Here is a 24,285-nt window from a genome sequence, read left to right as displayed (position 1 = left end):
AAATGGGAAAACGTTCCATGCTCATGGATTGGAAGAACAAACATTGTGAAGATGTCAGTGCTACCTAGAGCAATCTACACATTCAATGCAATCCCCATCAAAATACCATCCACCTTTTTCAAAGAAATGGAACAAATAATCCTAAAATTTGTATGGAACCAGAAGAGACCCCGAATAGCTAGAGGAATCTTGAAAAAGAAAAGCAAAGGTGGTGGCATCACAATTCCGGACTTCCAGCTCTATTACAAAGCTGTCATCATCAAGACAGTATGGTACTGGCACAAAAACAGACACACAGATCAAAGGAACAGAATCGAGAGCCCAGAAATGGACCCTCAACTCTATGGTCAACTCATCTTTGACAAAGCAGGAAAGAATGTCCAATGGAAAAAAGACAGTCTCTTCAACAAATGGTGTTGGGAAAATTGGACAGCCGCATGCAGAAGCATGAAACTGGACCATTTCCTTACACCACACACAAAAATAGACTCCAAATGGTTGAAAGACCTCAACGTGACACAGGAGTCCATCAAAATCCTAAAGGAGAACACAGGCAGCAACCTCTTCCACCTCAGCCGCAGCAACTTCTTCCTGGAAACATCGCCAAAGGCAAGGGAAGCCAGGGCAAAAATGAACTATTGGGATTTCATCAAGATAAAAAGCTTTTGCACAGCAAAAGAAACAGTCCACAAAACCAAAAGACAACCGACAGAATGGGAGAAAATATTTGCAAATGACATATCAGATAAAGGGCTAGTATCCAAAATCTATAAAGAACTTATCAAACTCAACACCCAAAGAACAAATAATCCAATCAAGAAATGGGCAGAAGACATGAACAGACATTTCTCCAAAGAAGACATCCAAATGGCCAACAGGCACATGAAAAAGTGCTCAACATCGCTCGGCATCAGGGAAATCCAAATCAAAACCTCAATGAGATACCACCTCACACCCGTCAGAATGGCTAAAATTAACAAGTCAGGGAACGACAGATGTTGGTAGGGATGTGGAGAAAGGGGAACCCTCCTACACTGTTGGTGGGAATGCAAGCTGGTGCAACCCCTCTGGAAAACAGTATGGAGGTTCCTCAAACAGTTGAAATTAGAGCTACCGTTTGATCCAGCAATTGCACTACTGGGTATTTACCACAAAGATACAAATGTAGGGACCCGAAGGGGTACGTGTACCCCAATGTTTATAGCAGCAATGTCCACCATAGCCAAACTGTGGAAAGAGCCAAGATGCCCATCGACAGATGAATGGATAAAGAAGAGGTGGTATATATACACAATGGAATATTATGCAGCCATCAAAAGGAATGAGATCTTGCCATTTGCAACGACGTGGATGGAACTGGAGGGTGTTATGCTGAGTGAAATAAGTCAATCAGAGAAAGACATGTATCACATGACCTCACTGATATAAGGAATTCTTAATCTCAGGAAAGAAACTGAGGGTTGCTGGAGTGGTGGGGGGTGGGAGGGATGGGGTGGCTGGGTGATAGACACTGGGGAGGGTATGTGCTATGGTGAGCGCTGTGCATTGTGCAAGACTGTTGAATCACAGATCTGTACTTCTGAAACAAATAACGCAACATATTTTAAGAAAAAAGAAAAAGAAGAAGATAACAGGAGAGGAAGAAAAGGGGAGTATGTCAGAGGGGGAGACGAACCATGAGAGATGATGGACTCTGAAAAACAAACTGAGGGTTCTAGAGGGGAGGGGGGGAGGGGGATGGGTTAGCCTGGTGATGGGTATTGAGGAGGGCACGTTCTGCATGGAGCACTGGGTGTTATGAACAAACAATGAATCATGGAACACTGCACCAAAAACTAATGATGTAATGTATGGTGATTAACATAACAATAAAAAAATTAAAAAAAAAAAAAAAAAAGAAAGATGCAGGTCAAGTTCACATGTAGTGTCACAAGGTAGAGTACAAAGTCCGCACCCTGCACCAGGGCCTGCCTTTGGTTCTGGTCAGCACTGTGACCGGGACGATGATTTCTTTAATGACATGGCAAGTCATCGTTTGCTGCATCGGGGAAAATGCGAACCAAGACCACAGTGAGACACACACCTCTACCACCAGGGCTAAAATGAAAAATAGTGACCATGGCAAATGCCAGCATGGATGCAGAAGAACGGGATCGTTCTCACACTGCTGGCGAGAATGTAAAATGATACAGCCGTAGTTGGGCAGTTTCTATAAACCTAAACGTGGAGCGACCATACAACCCTAGAGTTCTACCCCAGGGCATTTGTGCCAGAGAAATGAACTTATGTTCACACAAAACTCTGTATGCGAATGTTCATGGCAGCTTTATTGGTAATAGCCCCAAAGTGGAAAGGGCCCAGATGTCCTTCGGCAGATGAATGGTTAAACCATCCGTAGCACATCGGTACCATGGAACGCCTCTTAGCAATCAAAAGGAACAAACGAGCGATGCACCCAGCAACCTGAATGAATCTCCAGGGAATGAAGCAGAGTGAAAGAAGCCAATCCCGAAATGTTACATGCCATATAATTCCATTTACACATCACATTTGAGATGACAAAATTTTAGAAGAGGAGGAAAAATTTTGTGGTTGCCCGGGTTTCTCGAGGGTAGAGGCGGAGGGGCGAGGAGGACGTGCTCTACATGGACAACAAGAGGGACGCTTGTGTTGGTGGATCCAAGAAGAGGCGCCGCGGCCAAGCACAGATACAGCAGGAAGATCTGTGTAACCCCACGAATTCTACCGACACCGAGCCCCTGGCTGCAACATGGAGCTCTAGTTTTGCAAAATGTTATCACTAAGGGAACCTGGGTAAAGTGTATACAGATCTCTCTGTATTTCTTTTTATAACCGTAATGCCTGTGAATCTACAATTATCTCCATAAAAAATGCAATAAGGAAGGAGAGGGGAAAAAAAGGAGGTCAACAGGAATTTTTCCAGGAATCACATGGGACTGAGAACCCAGTGATCGTTGTTGGTGCTTACCGAAATTATAGAACACAAGCGCTGGAAAGTTAACCAACAGCCTTCACAGGGAAATGATAAACAAGGCACAAAATTAATATTTAAAAAGTACGGAGAAAATGCTCACTTTTTAAAGCTGAAATAGGAGAAATGCAAACACCTTTCAAAAACTGAGACAGAGTGAGAATCACTTGGGCTAATAAACACATGTGGTTAAAATGAGACGGCAAATTGATGGCAAACCGTACCCTTGACAGAGGCTGCCCCAGACCAAGGCTAAGGGGGGCTAGGGCTCAGCCCTGTGTTTCTCCAGGAGGCAGAGTCCCGCGTCGGCATAAGGAAATCACCCAATCCCCAGGTCTGTTTCTCCAAACAACCGTTTGCATCAAGAATGGCGGGGATGTGTTCCTTGTAGGAGAGCCCCCATGGTATCCAGGCAACATCACTGTGCCCAGCAGACATGAATTAGACACCTTGTAAAAGGTGGGAGCTTTTCTCCCTATACTCACTTATTCTGCATCATGTTCATTATCACCCAGTCGAAAGGGTAGACGTTCTTCCCAATGAGGTTCTTAAACATGATGAATGTTTCCATCAGGAAATCCTGAAATAAAAAAAAAAAAAAAAAACAGAACATTGCAACAGCCCACCAAGAAAAAGGAGAAAACCAATCCCCTCTTGAATAATTACAGCATAAATGACCTCATTTTTTTTAGCGGAATGAAAACATTCTAAAAAGTAATGAAGATGTATTTTACAGGAGCTTTTTTCTTTCTGTTTGCCGGAGCACCTTCTGCCTGTGATAACTTTTTCAGGGATATATTCGGGAACAGGACCTGGGCGGGTCTCTGTCATAGTCATAAAGAGGAGATCTCCAGGTTACAAATATGCATTCTTTCTGCTTATAGGAAAACATACATTTTGCAAACATAACATGTAGGATTTACTCTAAACGCATTTTTCATTAGGAACAGGGCCTAGCAGGTTGAATATGGGGTAGGAACATCCATTCCTTTTCCTTATGTAATTTACAAATAAAAGGCTCAAGCGGGAACTCCTGACCATCTGCACCAGCTCTGTTCATCATAAACATCGGAGCACGAGGTCATGTGGCCGCTTTTAGATGGCAGCTATGACCCCACAACCTATGCAGTTATGCTTCTGCCAACCTTGGGCATGATCCTCTGCACGTCATGGGTCATTCCCTGCCGTCCTATGCTCCTTCCATGCTGTTAAGACTGCTCGTGGCATCAGGAAGGGGTACCCGTTTCCTAGGGGCTCCACCCTGTGCCTGTCAGAATTTGGAGAATTTCCTGAACCTGCCGGCTTGGCCCTTGTTCTGAGCTGAGCAGAACAAAACTAGCGGTTACCCTGAAAAGCACAGCTCCCCGAGGAGTCTCCATGCTCCCTCCAGTTGTGGGGTGGGCAGGGGAAAAGCCACAGAGGATTCACTTAGAAAAATGAGGCCATGGTCAGAGATTGCCAAATGAGTGGTTATTTCTCATTTATTTAATCTACGGAATCATAATTAGGTGCAACGGCTGTGAAGCCCAAGGTGATGTACAGAATTTAAGCAGCCAAGAAAGCAACTCTCAGCAAAGTCGTAAACAAATGCTTCTCGCAAAAAGGCAGCAGCTAAATTTGACAGCATCAGTAAGCTGCTGGGCCAACTTAAATACTTTCTTTGCAACCTGACCAGCCATGCCGGGTTCTGGCAAGTCATGCCTACTGTGTGCCCCCTACCATGAATAAAAAACTCAGGGAGCAACCGTGATCCCCGTTTTACAGCAGAGGCCCCCAGTCAAAGAGAAGATAAGGACCTGGGCCTCTTCAAGAGAGAAAAGTCAGCCCCACGTCCTCCAGACTCTGCTCACACCAGCTCTGACCGCCAAGCCTGAGTTCACGCAGGGCAGGAGCACTCCAGGGGCCCCCAGACACAATGGATGGGGGATGTCTCTCCCCAAGGTTAATAACCGCAATTCATATTTCTCCACTTAAGTTTTCCCACTTTGTCAAGAGTTTCACATTTTAATGACCAGGTTGCATATTTGGCCGGCTGAGTGCCATAATTTAGCCACATCTCTATTTGCATGAAATTGCTGCCTTTCTTGCTGATCACTCCTCAAAGCCTAATAATTGAGATACAGGGTCTGGGTTTTATTATTCTGGAAGAGAAGCATATTTTCCCAACTCCCTTATTTTTTTTTTTTTTCTAGGAAACACAGTCCCATACTTCATTAGTATGGCTCAGCTGTTAAATTTTGGTACTTTGCTGATCAGACAAAACGCTGCGTATTGTGGAGGATGAGGTTTTGTAAGGCGTCCTTGTCCGTCTGCATAATTTACTAGCCATGGAGATGGTCCTCACCATGGTCGACGAGGCTTAGCAGACTATGACACTGGCACCTCCAAGTCAACAAGGGGACACAGAGGACTAACAGAAGATCTTCTGTGAAAATTTCCTCTTTCAGTGCCGATCCATTCCTGCTGTATTTTTCAGTTTGATTATTCACAAGATGCCCCATATAATAAGTGGGCATCTCTAACAACAGCCATCAGTCCGTCTGCTTCTGTCCATCCCCATCCCCACCCAACCAAACAAACGGCCATCCTCCCTCACCTGGACTGCTGAGGGGACTCCTGGCCTGTCTGCCCATGTACACTCTTCTCCCTCCTGACCCCCACCCTTGACCCAGAACTGGCCTTTTCAAACTGCAAATCTGGCCAAGGCACCAACACTTCACAACCTCCCATTTAACCCACAGCCCCAGGGGCTTCCCAATGTTCACAGATTAAAGACACAGTGTCTCGACAATCTGAAGGAAACCCCGCTGTGCCAAAGAAGGACGTGTTCCAGACAAGGACCCTCAATAGATACTAAAGTCATCAGATGAAGAACGGTCAGGGGATTGGACAGTGGCCAACGTTTTGTGGATGCCAAAGCACCAGCCAAAGATCACATGACAATTGTGAAGGGGTACGTATCTTCACAATGGGGAGATCAGGCTGGTAGCCGCTCTCAAACAGGCTATCAAACTGACGATCAGTTAACGGTCAGCTCAGCATTCCCACCCTCCCAGTGGGCACAACAGGGAGCACGTAACACCAGCTCTGAAGCTCTCCTGACAAAAGGATGAGCTGGAACATTAGGCCAAGCTTCCAGTTTGTAGGACATATTGGAGGAATAGAGGAACACGCTGAAAGGCATTTACAAAGCAGCACGAATAAAGACAAGACAGGGTGAGGGACTTGTTCTAGAAAAAAAGAGAGATGAAGGAGGCACAACCAAATGCAATGAGTGAATCTGGACTGGATCCTGATTTGAGGAAGACCCTCATGAAAGACAAGAAAGACTGGGAAGAATTGAGAAAATCTGAGTATGGATGATTAGGTGTGTTATGTTCTGGAAAGGCAATGAGGCCATTGGGGAAGGTCTTAATTCTCGAGAGAGGTTTGCTGAACCACTAAGGGAGAGGCATGTTTCTCACACTTAGGGGATGTGGCTGCACAGTGAGTGAAAAAGAGAGATACAGAGGAGGTAGGAATGCCGAAGTGCTCGCAACTGGTGGATTTGGGTGTTAGGAATCATAGTTTTCATTGTACTGTTCTTTCAGGTTCTCTGTACGGTTGGTTTTTCGTGACAAACAGGGGAAGGAGTACAAGTAAAACTGGAGGAATGCACATGAGATCCATGGACCATAGTGATGTCGGCGTTCAGTTTGCATCCGGCACTAGAGTTCCGCAAGACGTTTCCACTGGGGAAACTGGGTATGGTATTACTTTGTACAGCCACATGTGACCACAATTATCTCAAAAAGTTTACTCAAAAAACAAATGCTTGAAAAAATAATTTTAAAACAATGAGGAGCAAACAAATGGTGTAAAAAGTTGAAAACAAACAAGCGAAGAACACAGTTTCTCGGCACGGCGTACGGGGTCCTGCGTGGTGTGACGGCCCTGTCCAGGCCCATCCCCACCTTGGTCCTCTCCCTGCCCCTCTCACCCCCCACCCCCTGCAAAGCCTCCTGTACATGACACCCCACCTCCTACCTGCATGGCTCTGCCTTCTATTCCTCAATATTCCATAATCCTTTCCTCCACAAAGGCTTTCTCACCAGCTGACTCAGTCCAGTCTGGCTACTTTATAAGGACCATTCCTTTGCAACGTGGACAATGGGGGTTGGTTGGAAGGACGCCCTGATTAACTGTGATGTCCTCCACCAGACTACAGGGGCACGAGAGCAGGCCTGTCTGCTTTGCCCACTACTTCCTCCCCTGTGCGACCATAAAGTTGATGCTCAGTAAGTAATTACTGAGTGACTTCATTGAGAAAGGATTCTGAGCTCCCCAGACTCATTATCCAGTGACAGTACCTTCACTATGGCTTCATTTACAAGGAAATGGTCACAAGAAATAGACCTGTTCAGCACAAGGCTCCTCCTCCCACTGAGGATGCCGCAGGTCACCCTGCGGCGCGCTCTGTCCTGAGAGTCTGGAACCATACATGCCCATTCTTTTTCTTTTCTGGATCGTTCTGCCTTACGCTGCGCTCCCTCCTCTCCCTGGCCCGGGGCCTGAGGGGCCATTTGAGAGACTGTACAAGTAACAGCACTGAGGCATAGGACTTTGGCATTGACAGTAACTGTGGTTTTCTATGGGAATCACTCATCCAACCAAACAAGGGCTAAATTTGAAAACCTGAAACAGCGCTTGTTACAAGGATGTAGTCCCGAGAAAATGGACTGGGCCATTTTCATATCGCAGTACTAACTAACTTTCAATTATTTAACACAAAATGATCTCTCATTTTTGTGAGTGGTTGTCAGAGTAGAAAAATAGTCAAATACTTTCTATGTACAGTTAATGGATAGGAACACACTTTACAAAGGTTCCGACAGATTAACAACAATAAAAAAGGTCTACAATCCTTGCAATATGAACTCGTGATAGCCAAACCACAAATGCCATTTTATAATGGAAATCAAATCGTCTGCAAATAATTGATTTTCTGAACTGCTGTGTCTAAAGAAAAAAACTCCCTCAGGAAATCAGGACCACAACATGTAGTAAGTATCTGATCATCTGCTCCAAGCAAGGAGAGAGGGAACACACTTGGAATTCAGCAAATTATAGTCATTTTTAAAAACCACACTGTAGAATCACGTTTCACAAGGCACTAAAGCTTCCCTACCAACGGGACCTCTCAATAGTTCAGATGAAATATTTTTCGTGGTTTGCATGTGTGGATTTGGATCACACGACTATTCTGATAAAGAGTAAATGATGAATTGGAGCCCTAAGTATTCAAGACGGGTCATGCTTCTCATTCTAAAAACTGTATTATTCAGCCTGGAATGCCATCTAGGAAATTGTTCATATAGGTTCAGCTACAACTCTCCTTCCACTGACCCAAACAGGGCTGAGGGATACAGTTAAGATTTCACTGGTTGCATGGAACGTTCCACGTATCAAATGTGATTTCACTGCGCCGTAACTGCTGAGGAATGATAGCGGTGCAAGTGTAATGCAGATCATATACCTGAGCAAGCCCTCCTTTAAGCTGCACGTCCAGATTTTTGAAAAGAACTAAACACCCAGAGATACAAACACATATACATTCTCTCGTTCCTTCACTTTCATTTAAGAAAAACTGCTATGATATTAAGGTGTAGACCCATTTTTGTCTCCTTAGAAATTTAAGGAAAACTGCTATGATATTAAGGTGTTGACCCATTTTTGTCTCCTTAGAAATTTAAATACACACACACACACGCTCAGAGTGGCAACAATTAATAAGGACACTTTTTATTGAAATAATCCTTTGGAAAATAATCATTAAATGCATTCTTCTTCCCCTCCCTTAGTTAGGTAGATATAATGATGTGAAGTGTCACCAATGTTGTTCTGGAAACACTAGTAGCATTTGCTGGGTCCTATAGGAATCTAAGGGTCTCAGAAATGATATCTGTGTTCCTAGACCCCAGAGTTTAGGTCAACAGCTTTACGGAAGACATGTGCCGTCTGGCCATGGGACTTCAGGTCGTTAGGGAGGTGGTTCCTAAGCACTAACTTCCCCTCTATTATGCTTCTCCTTAATTAAGCTGTATCATAGTTGTATTGAGGATGGCTAGAGAATTATTTGGAGAAATGCTGATGAGCTCCCATGATTAGAGCTAATTAATACCAGAGTATAATTTAAAGCTGAAAAGACTCTCTGGCTTCTGCTATTGGCCAACAAGTCCATGTGTTGGGACCCTCATCTTCTTAGAAACATGGCTTCCCTTGCCACATGGTTTCTCAAACCAATTGGAGCCAAATCCCCGTTCAAAATCATACTTAAAATGGAAATACTGACACCAATGTTTTGCCTAAAATGCTGACCCCCAAACACAGTCATATGAAAAAGGTCGTATGAAAAGGGCTACACTATGAAAAAGTGTAACTTCTTACACTCACCACAACATCAGTCCTCATTTTCCCGAAAGTCTTGATCAAATGGGCGTAATGATAATCTTCCATTTGTCGTAAAATAGCTGTCATACAAGCCACAAAGTTTCCCTGCAGAGGAATCAAAAGAAACAATTAGATGGGGAGAGAACACCACTCATAGGAAACGTTGGTATCAACTAAGAGTCCGTCGTGGAAGTGGTCAAGGAGAAGCAACGGGGCGTGGGCAGGGGGGGCCCCCGCATTCCGGGTCCCTGGCTGTCTGGCCAGCATAAGAGGACCGGTCATCCCGACCTCACAGTCTTGGGCTTGCTATACCTCCTTCTCTCTAACTGCATTAAATGCTTCCTTGACACATGGTTGTCTAGGCTGAAAAAAACAAGCTCTAAATACTTTTGCATTAAATACGCAAAAATTAAAGACAGGATTGAAACCACTGACACTCTTGTTTTGTGCTCCATGGAAAGTTGCTGCTCTTATTACCAGGCGAAATGTGTCTGCAGCCCTTCCTCTTGGGCCATGGCAAAGAGAGGCCTTTTATTTCTCAAAATCTGCCTGTGTCCCCCTTGGCCAATTTGGAGGCAATCACCACCGATTCCACAATGAGTTATGGTCCAATTCTTTTCCACGAGAAGAACGTGAGGAGGCACGCAGGCTCATCAGAATGCAAAGTGGGCGAGAGAAGGGTTTCTCTAGCAGACAGAGCCAGGAGCAAAAGAAGAGGGGGAGGGAAAACAGAAACCAACCAACAGAATCAAGACACGGAGAAAACAACAGGCCAAAGCAGCTAATGAAGAGGCAGCCAGTATGTGTGCTGCTGGGGGTATGCACGGGCGTGTGTCCACGCGGCGCACTGAAGGGGCGTGAGCTTGCTGGGTGGGCGGAGAGTCAACTGGTCCTGTTGCCACTGTCTGCAACTGATCCCTTCTGCGAAGGACATCTTAAAAGCCATCCTTGCTTTTCTGTATCTTCCCCTAAATTAATGACATTTTAAGAAACACAGCACATATATTTTCTCCCATTAAATCAGTACAAGTCCAGTCCAATTACAGGACGAGACATACGTTCAGACATATCCCCAATTTTACCCTCTTCAATGAGTTCCCAAACCGCATACGGTTACAGACCCCACTCTTACAAGCAGCATATTTGATACCTCCATGGCCTCTGCATTAATCTGGAACACACACTCGACAGCAAAATGTTACAGTCCAGTATTTCTCCCAATCCATTTGATTTCTCTAGTATACATGTGTGCTTCCAAATGAGTCCTCAAAGGGTGCATTATGCAAATTGAGCAAATACAAGAATGACAATGTGGTACATTCCGTCTGCACAGAAATGTAGATTATTTGTGAATGATGGTAATTGCCCAGATTTGGATTCCAAGTTGGTATTTGGAGGAAGAGTTAAAGAATGCTGGTGTTCCGCTGGAGGAATGATTTGTAAAATGGCACAATGTCTATGAATATGAACTTTTGAAATATGTAAATATTTGGCATCCCCAGGAGCTCAGAAGAAGCTGCCTTTGTATCTCTACTCTTGATGAGATGCAAGCTTTTGGATGAGGGTCTTCGTAATACTACGTGTCGATCGACCACCATGGGTGGAGTGCGCTGCTGAGGCCCCGTTCAACCCCACCACCGATTCTCTTCTTGTCCCATTTTACAGGCCATGAGGCAGAGGCTGAGTGCTTCCCCTCAATGAGTAAGCGGCAAAAAACTGGGAGTGAACGCAGGGCTGCAAGGTGGGCGCCTAGCAGCTGAGCTAAGGTCTTTCCCCTTGTCCAGATGTACATTTTAATTATTTTTTCTGAGAAATCTGAGGCCCCTGATGATGGCCAACGGGAGGTGGAGACTCATCTCCTGCAGGCTTCAGGGAAAGTTGCAGGAGGGTGAGGAAAGGCCACCACAGACGGCGCCCCAGTCCCCTCCCTGAGGTAGTCTTCTGTGGCTGGGCTCCTCAGGAGACCAGGAGTTCTCTGGAGCAAGAAGAGGCCTGTATCGGCCAAGATGCACCTGGCAGTGGCTCAAGTTAATTTTCAGCAGGTCAGAACAGTTTAAAAATGGGGGCTTCCACATTAGAATCGCCAAAATCCCAAAGCCAGCTATGTGTAATTGGATGCAGTATACTCAGGTGCTTAAAATATCAAGTCGAAAAAGAAAGAAAAGAAAGACCCCAGAGCAGGTTTGAGAATGCCAAGAGTGGGCGTGCTGAGTAGCATGCATGAGAAAACCCAGCGCATCAGGAGTCGGGGCGGATACTCAAACAGGTGATCGAGAGATACTCAATTTAGGGAGCAGACTGCCACGTAATGCTGCAAACTTCATGCAACAAGGCTGGGCTAGCTGGCATGACGCAGAAAATGAAGAAGTCAGGAGAACATAGCAAATCTCCACAAAACCAGTCCTGGGACCATGCAAATGGCCAGTTGGGAGGACATCGCTTGGGGCGAGAATGTCACAGAGAAGGCAAGCCAATGGCCTCTTACTTTACAGTGATGAGGACTAATCGGAAGGACTCCCTCCCAGGGAAGGAGACAGAGGCAGGGCACCACCTTGAGTTAGAGGTCAAAAGGCCAGGGAGTGCAAATGCACTATTTACTTCACCTACAGAAATGTTTAAGAACACGTGTACTGTTGAGACTTTCCTTCTTAGAGGAAGCAAATCTTGCTATTTTACTACTCTTTACTACGCTGAAGCTTTGGACCCCAACAGGAATGGGGTAACATGCCTGTTGAAATCCAGAGCAATGCTCCCCCTTCCCTTTGGAATGGAGCCCCATGCATGGGGTGCCCGTGTTTCCAGAGGGAAGCGATGGGGTGACCATGAAGCTTTATTGCTCCCATGAACCCAGCAGAACTCCTCTGTACAGCACACTCGGGGGGGCGGGGTTCTGGTTCTGGGGGTGGACACAGCGGGTCATTACAGAAGCTGTATTTGAACCCGGTCCATACACAAGAAGCAGCGTTGGGGGAGAACTGTGAAAACTTTCATTCTGTAGGCTCTAAAGAAAATTACTCTCCTATGCTTTTTAATTGATTTATTTGAAATGCATTTAGAAGTCCTAGGAAGCTTTTGCTTTTGAACAATGGGTGGGGTGGCAGGTAGGCTGGTGGTAACTGTGCAGAACTTGTCCTGAATCCTGAGCATGGGGACCAGGTTGAGCCCCAGCGGCAGAGGAAAAACAAGGAAATAAACAAACATCATATTCCTTAGAGTTCAAAGCAATGCAAAGCAGGGGCAGAGAAGTCAGGATACAGTTGCAGAAAACTTAAAAATCAGGACACAAAATGCCTACTAAACAAAAAAATGCGAACTTCATTAGTAATCACAGATGAAAATGGTATGTCATTATTTGCCTGCCAAAATAGCAAAGGAGTATTTAAGTGAGGATAATGTTAGCAAGGGGGCAGGGGATGAGCACTCTTACACGCTGCTGGTGGGAGCATAAATTGCTATAACCTTTTTAAAAAGCGATTTGGCAATAGCTTTGAAAAGTCTTGGAAAAAATACTCATCTCCTTGGTAATTCTATTGCTAACAATCCACCTAAGGAAGTTAATTCAAAATATGAAATTTTACGCCTAAACATGTCCGTCACATTGCTGAAAACAGCTGCATCGTGTTGAACAATAAGCGACTGTGTTAAAGAATATGATGTTTTATAGGACTGCGGGATAAAATACAGGATGTCCAGTTCAATCAGAATCTCAGATGAACAACAAAAAAAATAACTATGTCCCAAATATTGCAAGGGAAAATATTACATGGGACATCCATACACAAATGCATCCATTTATCGTTTAGCTGAAGCTCAGGTTGAACCAGGTCCCCTGTATTGCTGGTTGCTACATCAGGCAACCCTCCCAGAGTGTGATCATGAAATATTATGCTACCACTAACACAGTAAACATTAACTATGCAAATCTGCACTATTTTAATAACATGAGAAAATGCTTGAGGAACAAACATGGAGATAATTACATATCCATATTTCAGCAGCATAAAGGATATAGCAGAAAAAAGAAAATAAACATAAAGAAGGAACAAGGAAAAGAAAGAAGAAAAAACACAGTCATCAGGGGTCGGAGGACAAAACTAGATCATTTTTATAAACTGAAAATATATTAATATTTTAGAAGAAGGTCCTGAGAGAAAAAAGATGTCATCTGGCAGCAGGGACCAACTCTCCCTGTCCCTGAGTTCTGTTTCCGGCTCCCCTATCGTCAAAAATCGAATCCATGGACCACCCTGTCCAGGCAGACGTGGTTACTGCTCTGCATTGCTCCTCAAGCCCTGGGCTGCTTTTGTCTCTGAAACTCCTAGAACCACCCTCAGTGTTCAAGTGTTAAAGCTGCGTGGGCTCCCAGGGTACTAGGCAGGTGGACAGGCAGGAGAGGGAGTAGGCAGAATGGGAGACAGGTAGAACCAACAACAGGCAGAATGAAACACAGCCGGTGGAGGAGGGGAGGTCTGGCAGGAGGCAAATGAATCTAAGATGTCACTGCAAGATATAGACGCCAAAGATTTTTAAAAAGGACAGATATGGGAGAATGGGAATTGAGGATGAGACCTACCTACCCTTTAAACAGTACCTCTGTCCCGCTTTGCCTAGTGTAAGGACTAAAGGTGAGTGCATGAGTTAGAAAGAGCAATCCCAAGGGTTCTGATGCCTGGTCTCGAGGAGTTGTGAGGGTGTGCACCTCCTCTGTGTAATAAAGAGAGACTTAGCCATGTGACTTGAAGGTGGGGTATGAAATTGCTCGTGGTGGTTCCATCAATGAGATGAAAATTGTTCACAGGACCCTGGAGCTCACACTTTGCATGCAGCACATCTCTTCTCTCTGGGACTCATGGCACAGGCAGAAATTTTAACTCTCTTCGAAGTGTTCTAAATGGCAAGGGATTTGGGGGCAGCTCCAAATTACAGAAGCCGTGGGAGCTGTGAACAGTGACCCAGGAGCACCAAGTGTGGAGGGCAGGCTCCAGTCTGAATGATGGGAGAATTCCACTTAAATCTGGGATTACACCTCATGACTTCCAGGGATGACTTGCTGAAGATTTTGAACACGTTTTCACCGAGGTAAGTACTTTGAAGAGAAACTCATTTAGATGTTGAAGTTTCAAATATGGTGATGAAGACAAACCTCGTAATCATCACTAAAGAGGAAAGAAAAGGGAACCCTCCAGTGACAGGCGTGATATACTGCTCAGGGGCATTGGGCAAGAATCGTGGTAAAGGTGGGAAGATGGATGACTTGGCAAATTCCGAACTGATTTTCATTTGGGGGGTCATTCAAGCCAAAGAACCGATACTGTAAAGCAACATTATGAGCACAGAATGTGTGGAAAGGGAAGTAACTGAGAGCGGCGTCTGCCATTTCAAAGGTAGGCAAGACTTGGATGGATGAGTTCTTGGTACAGCGAAGGTGAAAGCTCTAGGGCTCTTGAAGGCTTTCTGTTTTCAAAAAGAGAAAGCCGCAAGTGAAAAGTGTAAGGGCTCTATTTGCTATGAGGAAATTTAAAAAAGGAAAATAGAGAGTCCAAAGCGTTAACACCAGGAATACCTCAAAATGTTCCCTGGCCCAAAGATTCCTCCCAAGACTCTGTAGACATGACGTTTGTGAAAATATTACCTCAGGGCTTCTGCATGAAGAATTAAGAATAATCCAAAACATGCTTTCACCTCTGTTTCCTCATATTAAGCTGACAATAAAGAACACCGTTTAATTCACAAACCCAGAAGGCCGAAGAGAATGAGGAGAGACAACTAAAGACAAGAGAATTCTGGAAGCCAACAAAGGAGTCACGAAAGGTTATGGAGTGCCCCGGACGCAGGAAGGCAGTGATCATCTAACAGGAACCTGCTGATTCCAGGCACAGAAACCTAGGAAGACTCAGAAAGCGAGGCTGCATTGTGAGGTAGAAATCAAGAGCACTGATGTCTTTAAGATGTGGCCTATCTGCCCACTGCCAGCATGTCCACAGAGGGGATGCTCCCACTCACTCCCAGGCAGGAGACCACAGGTTTATTGCTGGCAGGGGGCGAGGGGGTGCCTGACAAAGCAGAAGAGAAAGAGGGGAAGGAGCCACCTGGCTCAAAGTATCTAGTGATAAGCAACCAAACACTCCACTCTGTTCTGCCCAAGTCCCAGCATATCAGCAAGGACGTTTAAACTAACCCCTTCCACCAGTCTTAGCCCCACATCAAACTGGAACAAGCCTATGCACTGTCTGCCCACAGAGGTTCAGCCCATCCAGGCTCGCTGCACCTCCAAGCTCTGTGCACACATGGGAAACAGATGGTCTGATCAAGACTGCACAGCCTCCTGAGTAAAGTCAATCAAGCATGAGTAAGAGAAACCAAACGAACAAGCAAAACCAGACCAAGAGGAAGGAAAAAAATTGGGGATGTATTAGAGAATTCAAAGATCTATAATAATTATTATAGATAGATTAGATAGATTATATTCATAAAACAAGAACATAATGTTATAAAAAAGGAACAAACACCAAGAAAGGATTCTGGAATACTCAAACTATGATAGAAATAAACATTTTAATAGAAGTGTGGGGAGGTGGGCGCCTGGGTGGCTCAATGGGTTAAGCATCTGCCTTCGGCTCACGTCATGATCCCGGGGTCCTGGGATCGAGCCCCGCATCGGGCTCCCTGCTCAGCAGGAAGCCTGCTTCTCCCTCTCCCTCTCCCTCTGCCTCTGCCCCGGCTTGTGTTCCCTCTCTCACTGTATCTCTCTCTGCCAAATAAATAAATAAAATCTTTAGGAAAAAAAAAAAAAGAAGTGTGGGGAGGTAAAACTAACAAAATCCTCTAGGGAGTGGAACAAAAAGACACACACGCACGCGCGCGCACACAGAGTGAGAACATCAGAGAATCTATTCAAGAAATTCAATATCTGGGGCACATGGGTGGCTTGATCAGTTGAGTGTCCAACTCTTGATTTGGGCTTAGGTCATGTGATCTTGGGGTCATGGGATTGAGCCCTGCCTGGGGCTGCGAACTCGGTGCACAGAGCCTGATGTCCCTCTCCCTCTGCTCCTCCCCCCGCTTTCTCTCTCTTTTTCTCTTTCTCTCAAATAAATAAATAAAATCTAAAAACAAAAACAACAACAAAAAACATTCAATATCTCATAGGCAGGGATTCCAGAAAGAAAGAACACAGAAAATGGAGACAAACGCTGTTTTTATAAAATGATAAGGATATCCACATAAAAACTATTAGAATAAATGAGTTCAGCTCATTGCAGGATACAGGATCAAAATACAAAAATCAACTGCTTTTCTATACCCTAGCAAGGAACACTCCAAAAATTAAATTCAGAAAATAACTCTATTTACAAAAACTTAAAAAAAAAAAATTTAATGGAAATATACCCCGTGTTCATGGATTGGAAGACTTAATATTGCTATGATGGCGGTATCCCCCAAATTAGTGTACAGATTCCATGCAATCCCTACCAAAATCCTAGCCAGCAACTTTGTACAAATTGACAAGCCAATCACAGATAACCCCAAACCGCATGATTCCACTGCTAGAAAACATCCAGAATAGGCAAACCTATAAAGGCAGAAAGCAATTAGTGATTGGCAAGAGCTGAAGGTTGGGAGTAAATGGGGAGTGACTACTCATGGGTACAGACTTCTTGTGGGTATGATGACAATATTCTAAAATTGATTATGGTAGTAAACAACTCTGTGATTATACTAAACACTTCAACTGTTCACTTTAAATAGATGAATTTTAGAGTATGTGAATTATATCTCAATAAAGCTGTCAAAAACTTTTTAAAAATAGAAAACAATTAAATGATATAATTTTTCTCAAATGGCATGCACTGAGTGTCCAGCACGACCAAGACTCATCGTCATGAGATTTCACAACACTAGGGATAAAACAATGATTCTAAACATTAAAGAGAAAAGGAAAGTGAAAAGCTGCATAGTGCATTGGGAATTGCTAACAGAGAGGATGGGGTGGGGGACAGCTAATTCTCAGGACAAGCAAACTATTTGCCCTGATCAACCAAGGAAGTATACTATTCAGATGTAAAATAATAGTAACATACTTGGAAAAACATTTTCAAATTCTATGATCCTTGTAAAGTTGTTCTTTCTCCTTAGATTTTTTTGAAATAGGACAGATGACAGTTCTTCCCCTTTGCTTTGATTTCCTCACTTATGTGTTTCCATGTCGTATGAAACATCTTAACCCTTTTAGGACTGTAGGGGAACTACAGAGAAGAAATGAACATTGAAAATGCAGGTGGAACAATGCTGTAAAATAAAGAAAGGAGAAGTGCGCCATGCAAAATACGTCAGAAGGCACATGTCATTGCTGCACTTGTATAAAGGTATTTCATGTGTTGTTAACTGAATATTTGATGAAGCATAAGATATAACTGAAAGACTGACTCAGGTACAATTTTAAAATGAAGGTTCTCAGAAAAATGAGCATTCACTCACATCATTTGAACTTAGTCCATTTTCCCAGGAATACAATCCATGGTAAAACTGAGGACTGTGTTATGTTCCTTTTCTCATTTCAAGATCAATTCAGTCCCACGAAGCCTTTATCCAATGTGTGGGGGTCTTTTTATTCATTTAGCTTCCAAAGTACTGCAATTCCTTATTTATCAAGGACCATAAAGTGAGGAATGTTTGTAAAAAGGAATTACACAAAATTAAAAATAATACGGTTGAGAGACTACACTAATGTTACCTATTAGCTTTTTTCAACTCCTAGCAACAAAATTACACCTGTATCTTAAATTTAAATTGAGTGTCTGGTTGAGTTCATAGAGTACTGGTATTTCGTATTATCACAGACACTATAAGGAAAGAAATCTAATTTTAAAAACAAAATCAGTTTCAATTTTACAGCAGCAGTAATTGTAGGAAGACATTTATAGTCCAAATATACCGAAAGGGACTATCTGAATCTTAAGTTACCCATAACAATTATCTGCTACTTATTCAATGCAATAAATTAAACACATATTCACATTTGTTACAGAGGATAAAAATAAACTACAATAAAATTTTACATATACAATTATACTTTAGAATGTAACGAGGAATACATACTTTGTATACAACTTCTTAACATAATCCATTTGTTGCTAACACAAGTCAGAGAGTAAAGCAGAAAATCTTATATTTATTTTCATAAACTTGGCAAATCAGATAATATTAAAGCCTTAGAGAGCTTAGGATTTTCCAAATCTCTCCCATGATATATAGCATCTTTATACACACTGTAGTAGAAACAGTAATTCAGTCATAATAAAATTTTACCATTGAAGGGAGGATCAATATGCCTACATATTTTTTTTAATTGACTTCTGTCCATAAAGGACACTATCACCAACCATACAGATTACAGTTGAAACTTTCTTGGATAAAATGAAATTCCTCTTTATGAATCATAAGGATATTATCCTCAATATTATTTATATTGGTTGGATGTGTGGGTAAAGAGGAAACTATGTCGCATACCAAGTTTTAAAAAAATTAAGTTCATGAATCATAAGGAGATAAAATATATTTTGAAATATGAGAATATTATATAATAGAAACAGACAATCTTAATTATAACAATATCATTTCTAAGGAAATGCCTATTTATACATAAGCAGATATATGCTCAAATACTACACATCATGATACAGCACTCACAGCTTATCCGCTTATGAATCTGTATGCCCCCCAAGGGATATTGATGCTAAAGGCCCTTGATGTTTATTTTCAGTCTCCTGCCCTGGGGACGTGTGACAGAATCCAGGGGTATCCAAGAGGAATTTTGCAGAGCAATGTACCTGTCTAGCAGGTATCTAAAGGAGAACACATCCCACTGGGGCTCCATGCTGACCCATCTCCACCTCACCACAGCCCTGAGGAAATCAAAGGTTCCCAAGAGTCTCAGGAAGAAGAAATTGAGGGAATAAGGCCAAAATGATGGGAAGATTCAAAGTGGTGCAGAGTATTAACAAGTGCAATACTCAATGAACATTAGAGTGAGCATGTGTTGGCAGCATGGAGCTCCTGGGGGGAGGTCCGAGGGGACTAAAAAGAGCCCTGCCCAGATCAGCACACATGGGGCCAGAGAAACAACCCTCTCCCACACCAGTGGAACCAAGTCAAAAGGACACAGAAGGATGCTTGAGGACGCTCCCTTGGCCACAAGTGGGACAATCAGGGACTGAGTTTCAAAAAGAATAGTAAAAGAGAAGGATTATAAACATTAAATTTTAAAACCATGAATCTACACTGATAGACCAATACACAAGTGAGAGGAGCCGGGGGATGAGAAGCAAAGGCAAAGCTCTTCCTCATAGAAGACTAAAAAACATAGATGGATAGAAGATTTTAGATAGAAGAATGGAAGAATTCGAAGATCACCACTTTCGACCCCAAAAGGACTGCTTGATTCTAGCCAGGGTCTCCCACGGGTACTGAAACCAGCGGGTCAAGGTCACTGGGAAAGGAAGATGTTTGCTCAATTTGAAAGTACTGTATCCTGCCCACAGATTCTTCTGTGCCTCCTAGGATGATGGCACACTAAGGACACATTATCACCTAGGTAGTGTTTTGTGCCAAAAACCTTTGCTCATGACGAAATGCACAGATCCAGAAATGGGACATTTGGCAAGACAACTGGCCTAGGCCTTCAAAAGAATCAATGAGGAAATTTCATTTGGGTCATGTATGATATTATATTAGGGGATCATGGTTAATTTTTATAGATGTCATAATCTTATTGATTATGTAGCAGAGTTATTCTTAGAAGATACATGAAACAATTAAGGATGATGAGTCCTGACATCTGTGGTGAACTTTTGGTCTAGTAAAAAACAGGTTTACATTACACAATATACAACACAATGGAGGAAGGGCAGAGATAATGCATTTGGGCAAAATGTCCATAAAAGGTGGATCTAGCTAAGGAGACTACTATTTTTACTATAATATTTTTTTCAAATTTCTTTATCTAAGAAAACATTTCAAAATAAAAAGCTGAGGGAATACAGAGTACCCAGTCTAGTGGAGAAGACACACATGACAACAATTAAGATACAATGTCACAAATATTAGAAAAGGGAGTTATTACAGACTGACAAGGGAATTCTAAGAAGGAAGCATTTCTTTTCCAATCACAGGAACTATTACTCAGTATAGTAACAGGAACACAAGCAATGATTTAGCTATTTTAAGATAGGCTGGGGGAGGGGAGATAGGAGAAGTGAAGAGCTTTAAGCAACCCAAATTCAGGAATACTCACTCAGGAAAATGAGGAGCTGAAGTGTAACTAAGTGGGGGTGTACTGCTTTTGCATATATAAAGCTCCACCATATGCATTCTTCTCAAATGCAGGGACGGCTGATTGGAGCACGCACGGCACATGTGTATTCTCGCCTTAACAAAACAGTCCACAGTGAGAGCAAAAGGGAAGAACAGAAATATCCGGTTTCCCTACCAAATAGGGATCGTCATATCACTCAGACTCCTTTCGATATTTTACAATATTGTTCTCTTTATGTTAAAAGGTATACAGCTGTGTCATCAAAAAGTAGTGTAGGAGTCAGTGTTTCAGAGGCAGACATTTTGGAATAATCACCTGAGATCAAGAATGCTGTGCGAAGCAGAACAGGCTATTTCAACTTTCTGAGCCTCAGTTTACACATCTGTACAATGGCAACAATGATTTTAAAATCTGGGCTTCTTGAAAGGTTTAAATTGGTCATATACGTAAAATTATTAGCACACTGTTGGCTATGGAATGAGTAACGGCTCTCATGGGGGCGGTGATGTGTGCTGATGATGAGGAATAAAATACAGAAACATACACAGAAGATTATTTTAAAGCCACTGAGTTTATATACTAAAACTCACAAAACATTCAAGACAGAATCAAAGAAGACCTAGAAAAAACTGCAGAGATATATTCATGGTTTAGAAGAATCAACGTAGTTTAGCTGCCGCCAATTATCTACAGTTACAAAATAGCAGAAGTGTTTACTGTAGAAATCAACGATCTCACTCTAAACTTTATACAGAAAAACAAATGACATGAAATAGCCAAAGAAACCCTGAACCAAGTAGGACACTACCAGATTTAAGACTTATTATAAAACTACAGGTATCAAACGAGCAGGTTTTACTGGTGAAACAACACATCCATGAAATAAACTGACCACATATCGGGCTCACTGATTCTCAAAACAAGTGCCAAGGAAACTCAATGAGAAAGCATAGTATTTTCAAAAAGCGGTATTTCCAAAAGGTACATTGAGACAGGAAGGAAAGGGAGGGAAGGACGGCCGATCCATATCCAACACCATATACAAAAATCAACTCAAAATAGATCACACACCTAAATGCAAAAGTTAAATAACAAAACTTCTACAGGAACACACAGGAGAAAACCTTCATGAGCTTGGGTTAGTCAAATCTTTCTTAGGATACAAAAAGCATAAGACAAAAGAAAAAAAGAATCGGACTTCGTCAAAGTAAAAACGTTTGCTCTTTGAAAGATTTTGCAAAGAGAGTAAAAAGGCAGGCTGTGGAACTGGAGAAGATATCTGCAAAATGCATACCCAACAGAAAGCTTGTACCCAGAATATATAAAAACTTTGAAAACTCAATAATAAAAACAACCCATCAAAAAATTGTCAAAAAAACATTTACATGGATACTTCACCAAAGAAGAGATACAAATGGCCAAGACACACAAGAAAACACATTCAGTGTCACTAGTCGATAGGAAAATGCAAATTAAAACCACAAGGAGATACCACAATACACCTATTAGAATGGCTGAAGAAAAAAAAAAAAGCAGGAAGATGCAGAGGAACTGAAATTCTCTTGTATTGCTGGTCTGAAGGCAAAATGATACAGCCATTCTAGAAAACACTTTGGCAGTTTCTTATAGTTCACCACATACTTACCTGATGAAATGACACAACCATCCCGCTTCTAGGTATTTGCCCAAGAGAAATGAAAACACAGGTCCATACAAAGACCTCTACACAAATACTTATAGACAACTCTACTCCTAATTCCACACAGGGAGACAGCCAACACATCTCCTATCAGTAGGTGAGTAAACAAACTGTGGTAGGTTCACAGGATAGAATAGTACTGAGCATGATAGTGACGGTGGGAGAAGAAGGGCCCCAGAGGGGCAGCAGGGACTTTTGGAGGAGAAGGGAAATCTTCTAACTCTTGCACTTGGTCCTGATGATGCAACTGTACATATCTGTCAAAATGCAGAACTAGACAGTATGGATGTTACCGTGTTACCTTGAAAATATATGCAAAGAGGCAAATTTGATCATCATAAAATTCCCTGTAAATGATATGTAACTAATCCTGATATTATAGCGGATTTTTTTCTTGCTCTTACACACAGAGAAACAGACTACTTTTAATAAAAGCAGGATCACACTTTAATTATTGTCAATTGCAAATGGCTTTATTATTCAGTGGTGCAAGCCCCACATCATTACTCATGTTTTTCACATCATTCTGGAGTAGCCATGCCAATTTATTCTTGCACATGAACGTTACACCACATGACTGAGTTTGAAACAGGTCCCAATGGAATTTAAATTGAGATTCCACGGAATTTTTTAATTAATTGAGGAGGCTTAGGATATCAGCCTTCTCATTTCCGCAAATATAATGTGTTTCCATTTGTTCGAGTCTATTTTTATGCCATTCGAGAGTATTTTATGGGTTTCTTCATACTGATCGTAAACAGCTCTTGCTACTGTTGCTCCTACTGGGAGGGGCGCCTTCTTCAAAACCCTTTTAAATTTTCTATCTTTACTTGTATATTTGGGAAGTGACCGGATTTAATGTGTATATTTTGTGACTGAATTTACAGAATTCGGTTATTATTCCCAACAGTTTTTGTTATGGGGGGGCCCTAAAGAAATCAAGTATCTGTCAATAATTTTGTGCTGTCCTTTGTCATTGCTGTGCTTCTGTTTTCTTATTCAAATTTCTAGACTTATGACACAGCCCATCATCACCAAGACAATGTCAAGTTGTACTAATAACCGCTGGTGTCTCTGTTTTCTTAAGAGATTTTAGTCGGCATGCCTTCAGGGTCTGATTCTTTATTTCTATTTTTCTATTGAGGTGTAACAGACATATAACATGATATAAGTTTAAGGTGCACGGGGGGTTGATGTGATATATTACCCACTTCTTTTTTTTAAGATTTTATTTATTCATTTGACAGAGACAGACACAGTGAGAGAGGGAACACAAGCAGAGGGAGTGGGAGAGGGAGAAGCAGGCTTCCCGGCAAGCAGGGAGCCCGATGTGGGGCTCAATCCCAGGACCCTGAGATCATGACCTGAGCCGAAGGCAGATGCTTAATGACGGAGCCACCCAGGCGCCCCTATATTATACACTTCTTGCAATACAATTACCACCATTCCATTAAGAAATCCTCAATCAGGTCACAGAATTACCACCTCTTTTATATGGTGGGAACATTTAAGATCTCATCTCTTGGATGATTAGCTGAAGACAGACCCTGTGTATTATGTTAAGGAAGTACTCCTAACTTAAGAGATCACCTGTAACAAAACATGTGAGGCTAAACAAATAGGGTTATGGGTATTATTACAGTGGAGGAGTTTGATCATTGAAGAGCGAATGGATCGGTAATAAAATTAAGCACAGAGGAAGGGAGGGGAAAATAAAACAAGGTGTAATCAGAGAGGGAGACAAACCATGAGACTCTTAATCACAGGAAACAAACTGAGAGCTGCTGGAGGAGAGGGGGTAGAGGAATGGGGTACATGGGTGATGGGCATTAAGGAGGGCACACGATGTAA

General features: G+C 42.5%; 1 protein-coding gene across 5 annotated transcripts in view; it reads right to left on the bottom strand.

The window, feature by feature from the left end:
- The window catches only part of DOCK1 (dedicator of cytokinesis 1), a 495,128-nt gene that overhangs the window by 179,476 nt on the left and 291,367 nt on the right, over positions 1-24,285 (bottom strand). For all 5 annotated transcript variants that reach the window (XM_027591584.2, XM_027591585.1, XM_035724125.1 and 2 more), the window contains 2 exons: positions 9,425-9,526; positions 3,478-3,572 (listed from right to left, as the gene is read on the bottom strand). In XM_027591584.2, the coding sequence (XP_027447385.1) occupies positions 3,478-3,572; positions 9,425-9,526 (197 nt within the window). The remainder of the gene's footprint in view (positions 1-3,477; positions 3,573-9,424; positions 9,527-24,285) is intronic.

This window comes from Zalophus californianus, chromosome 15 (assembly GCF_009762305.2).
Source record: "Zalophus californianus isolate mZalCal1 chromosome 15, mZalCal1.pri.v2, whole genome shotgun sequence".
NCBI classification, from domain to species: Eukaryota; Metazoa; Chordata; class Mammalia; order Carnivora; family Otariidae; genus Zalophus; species Zalophus californianus.
This window is presented reverse-complemented; position numbering and strand designations above follow the sequence as displayed.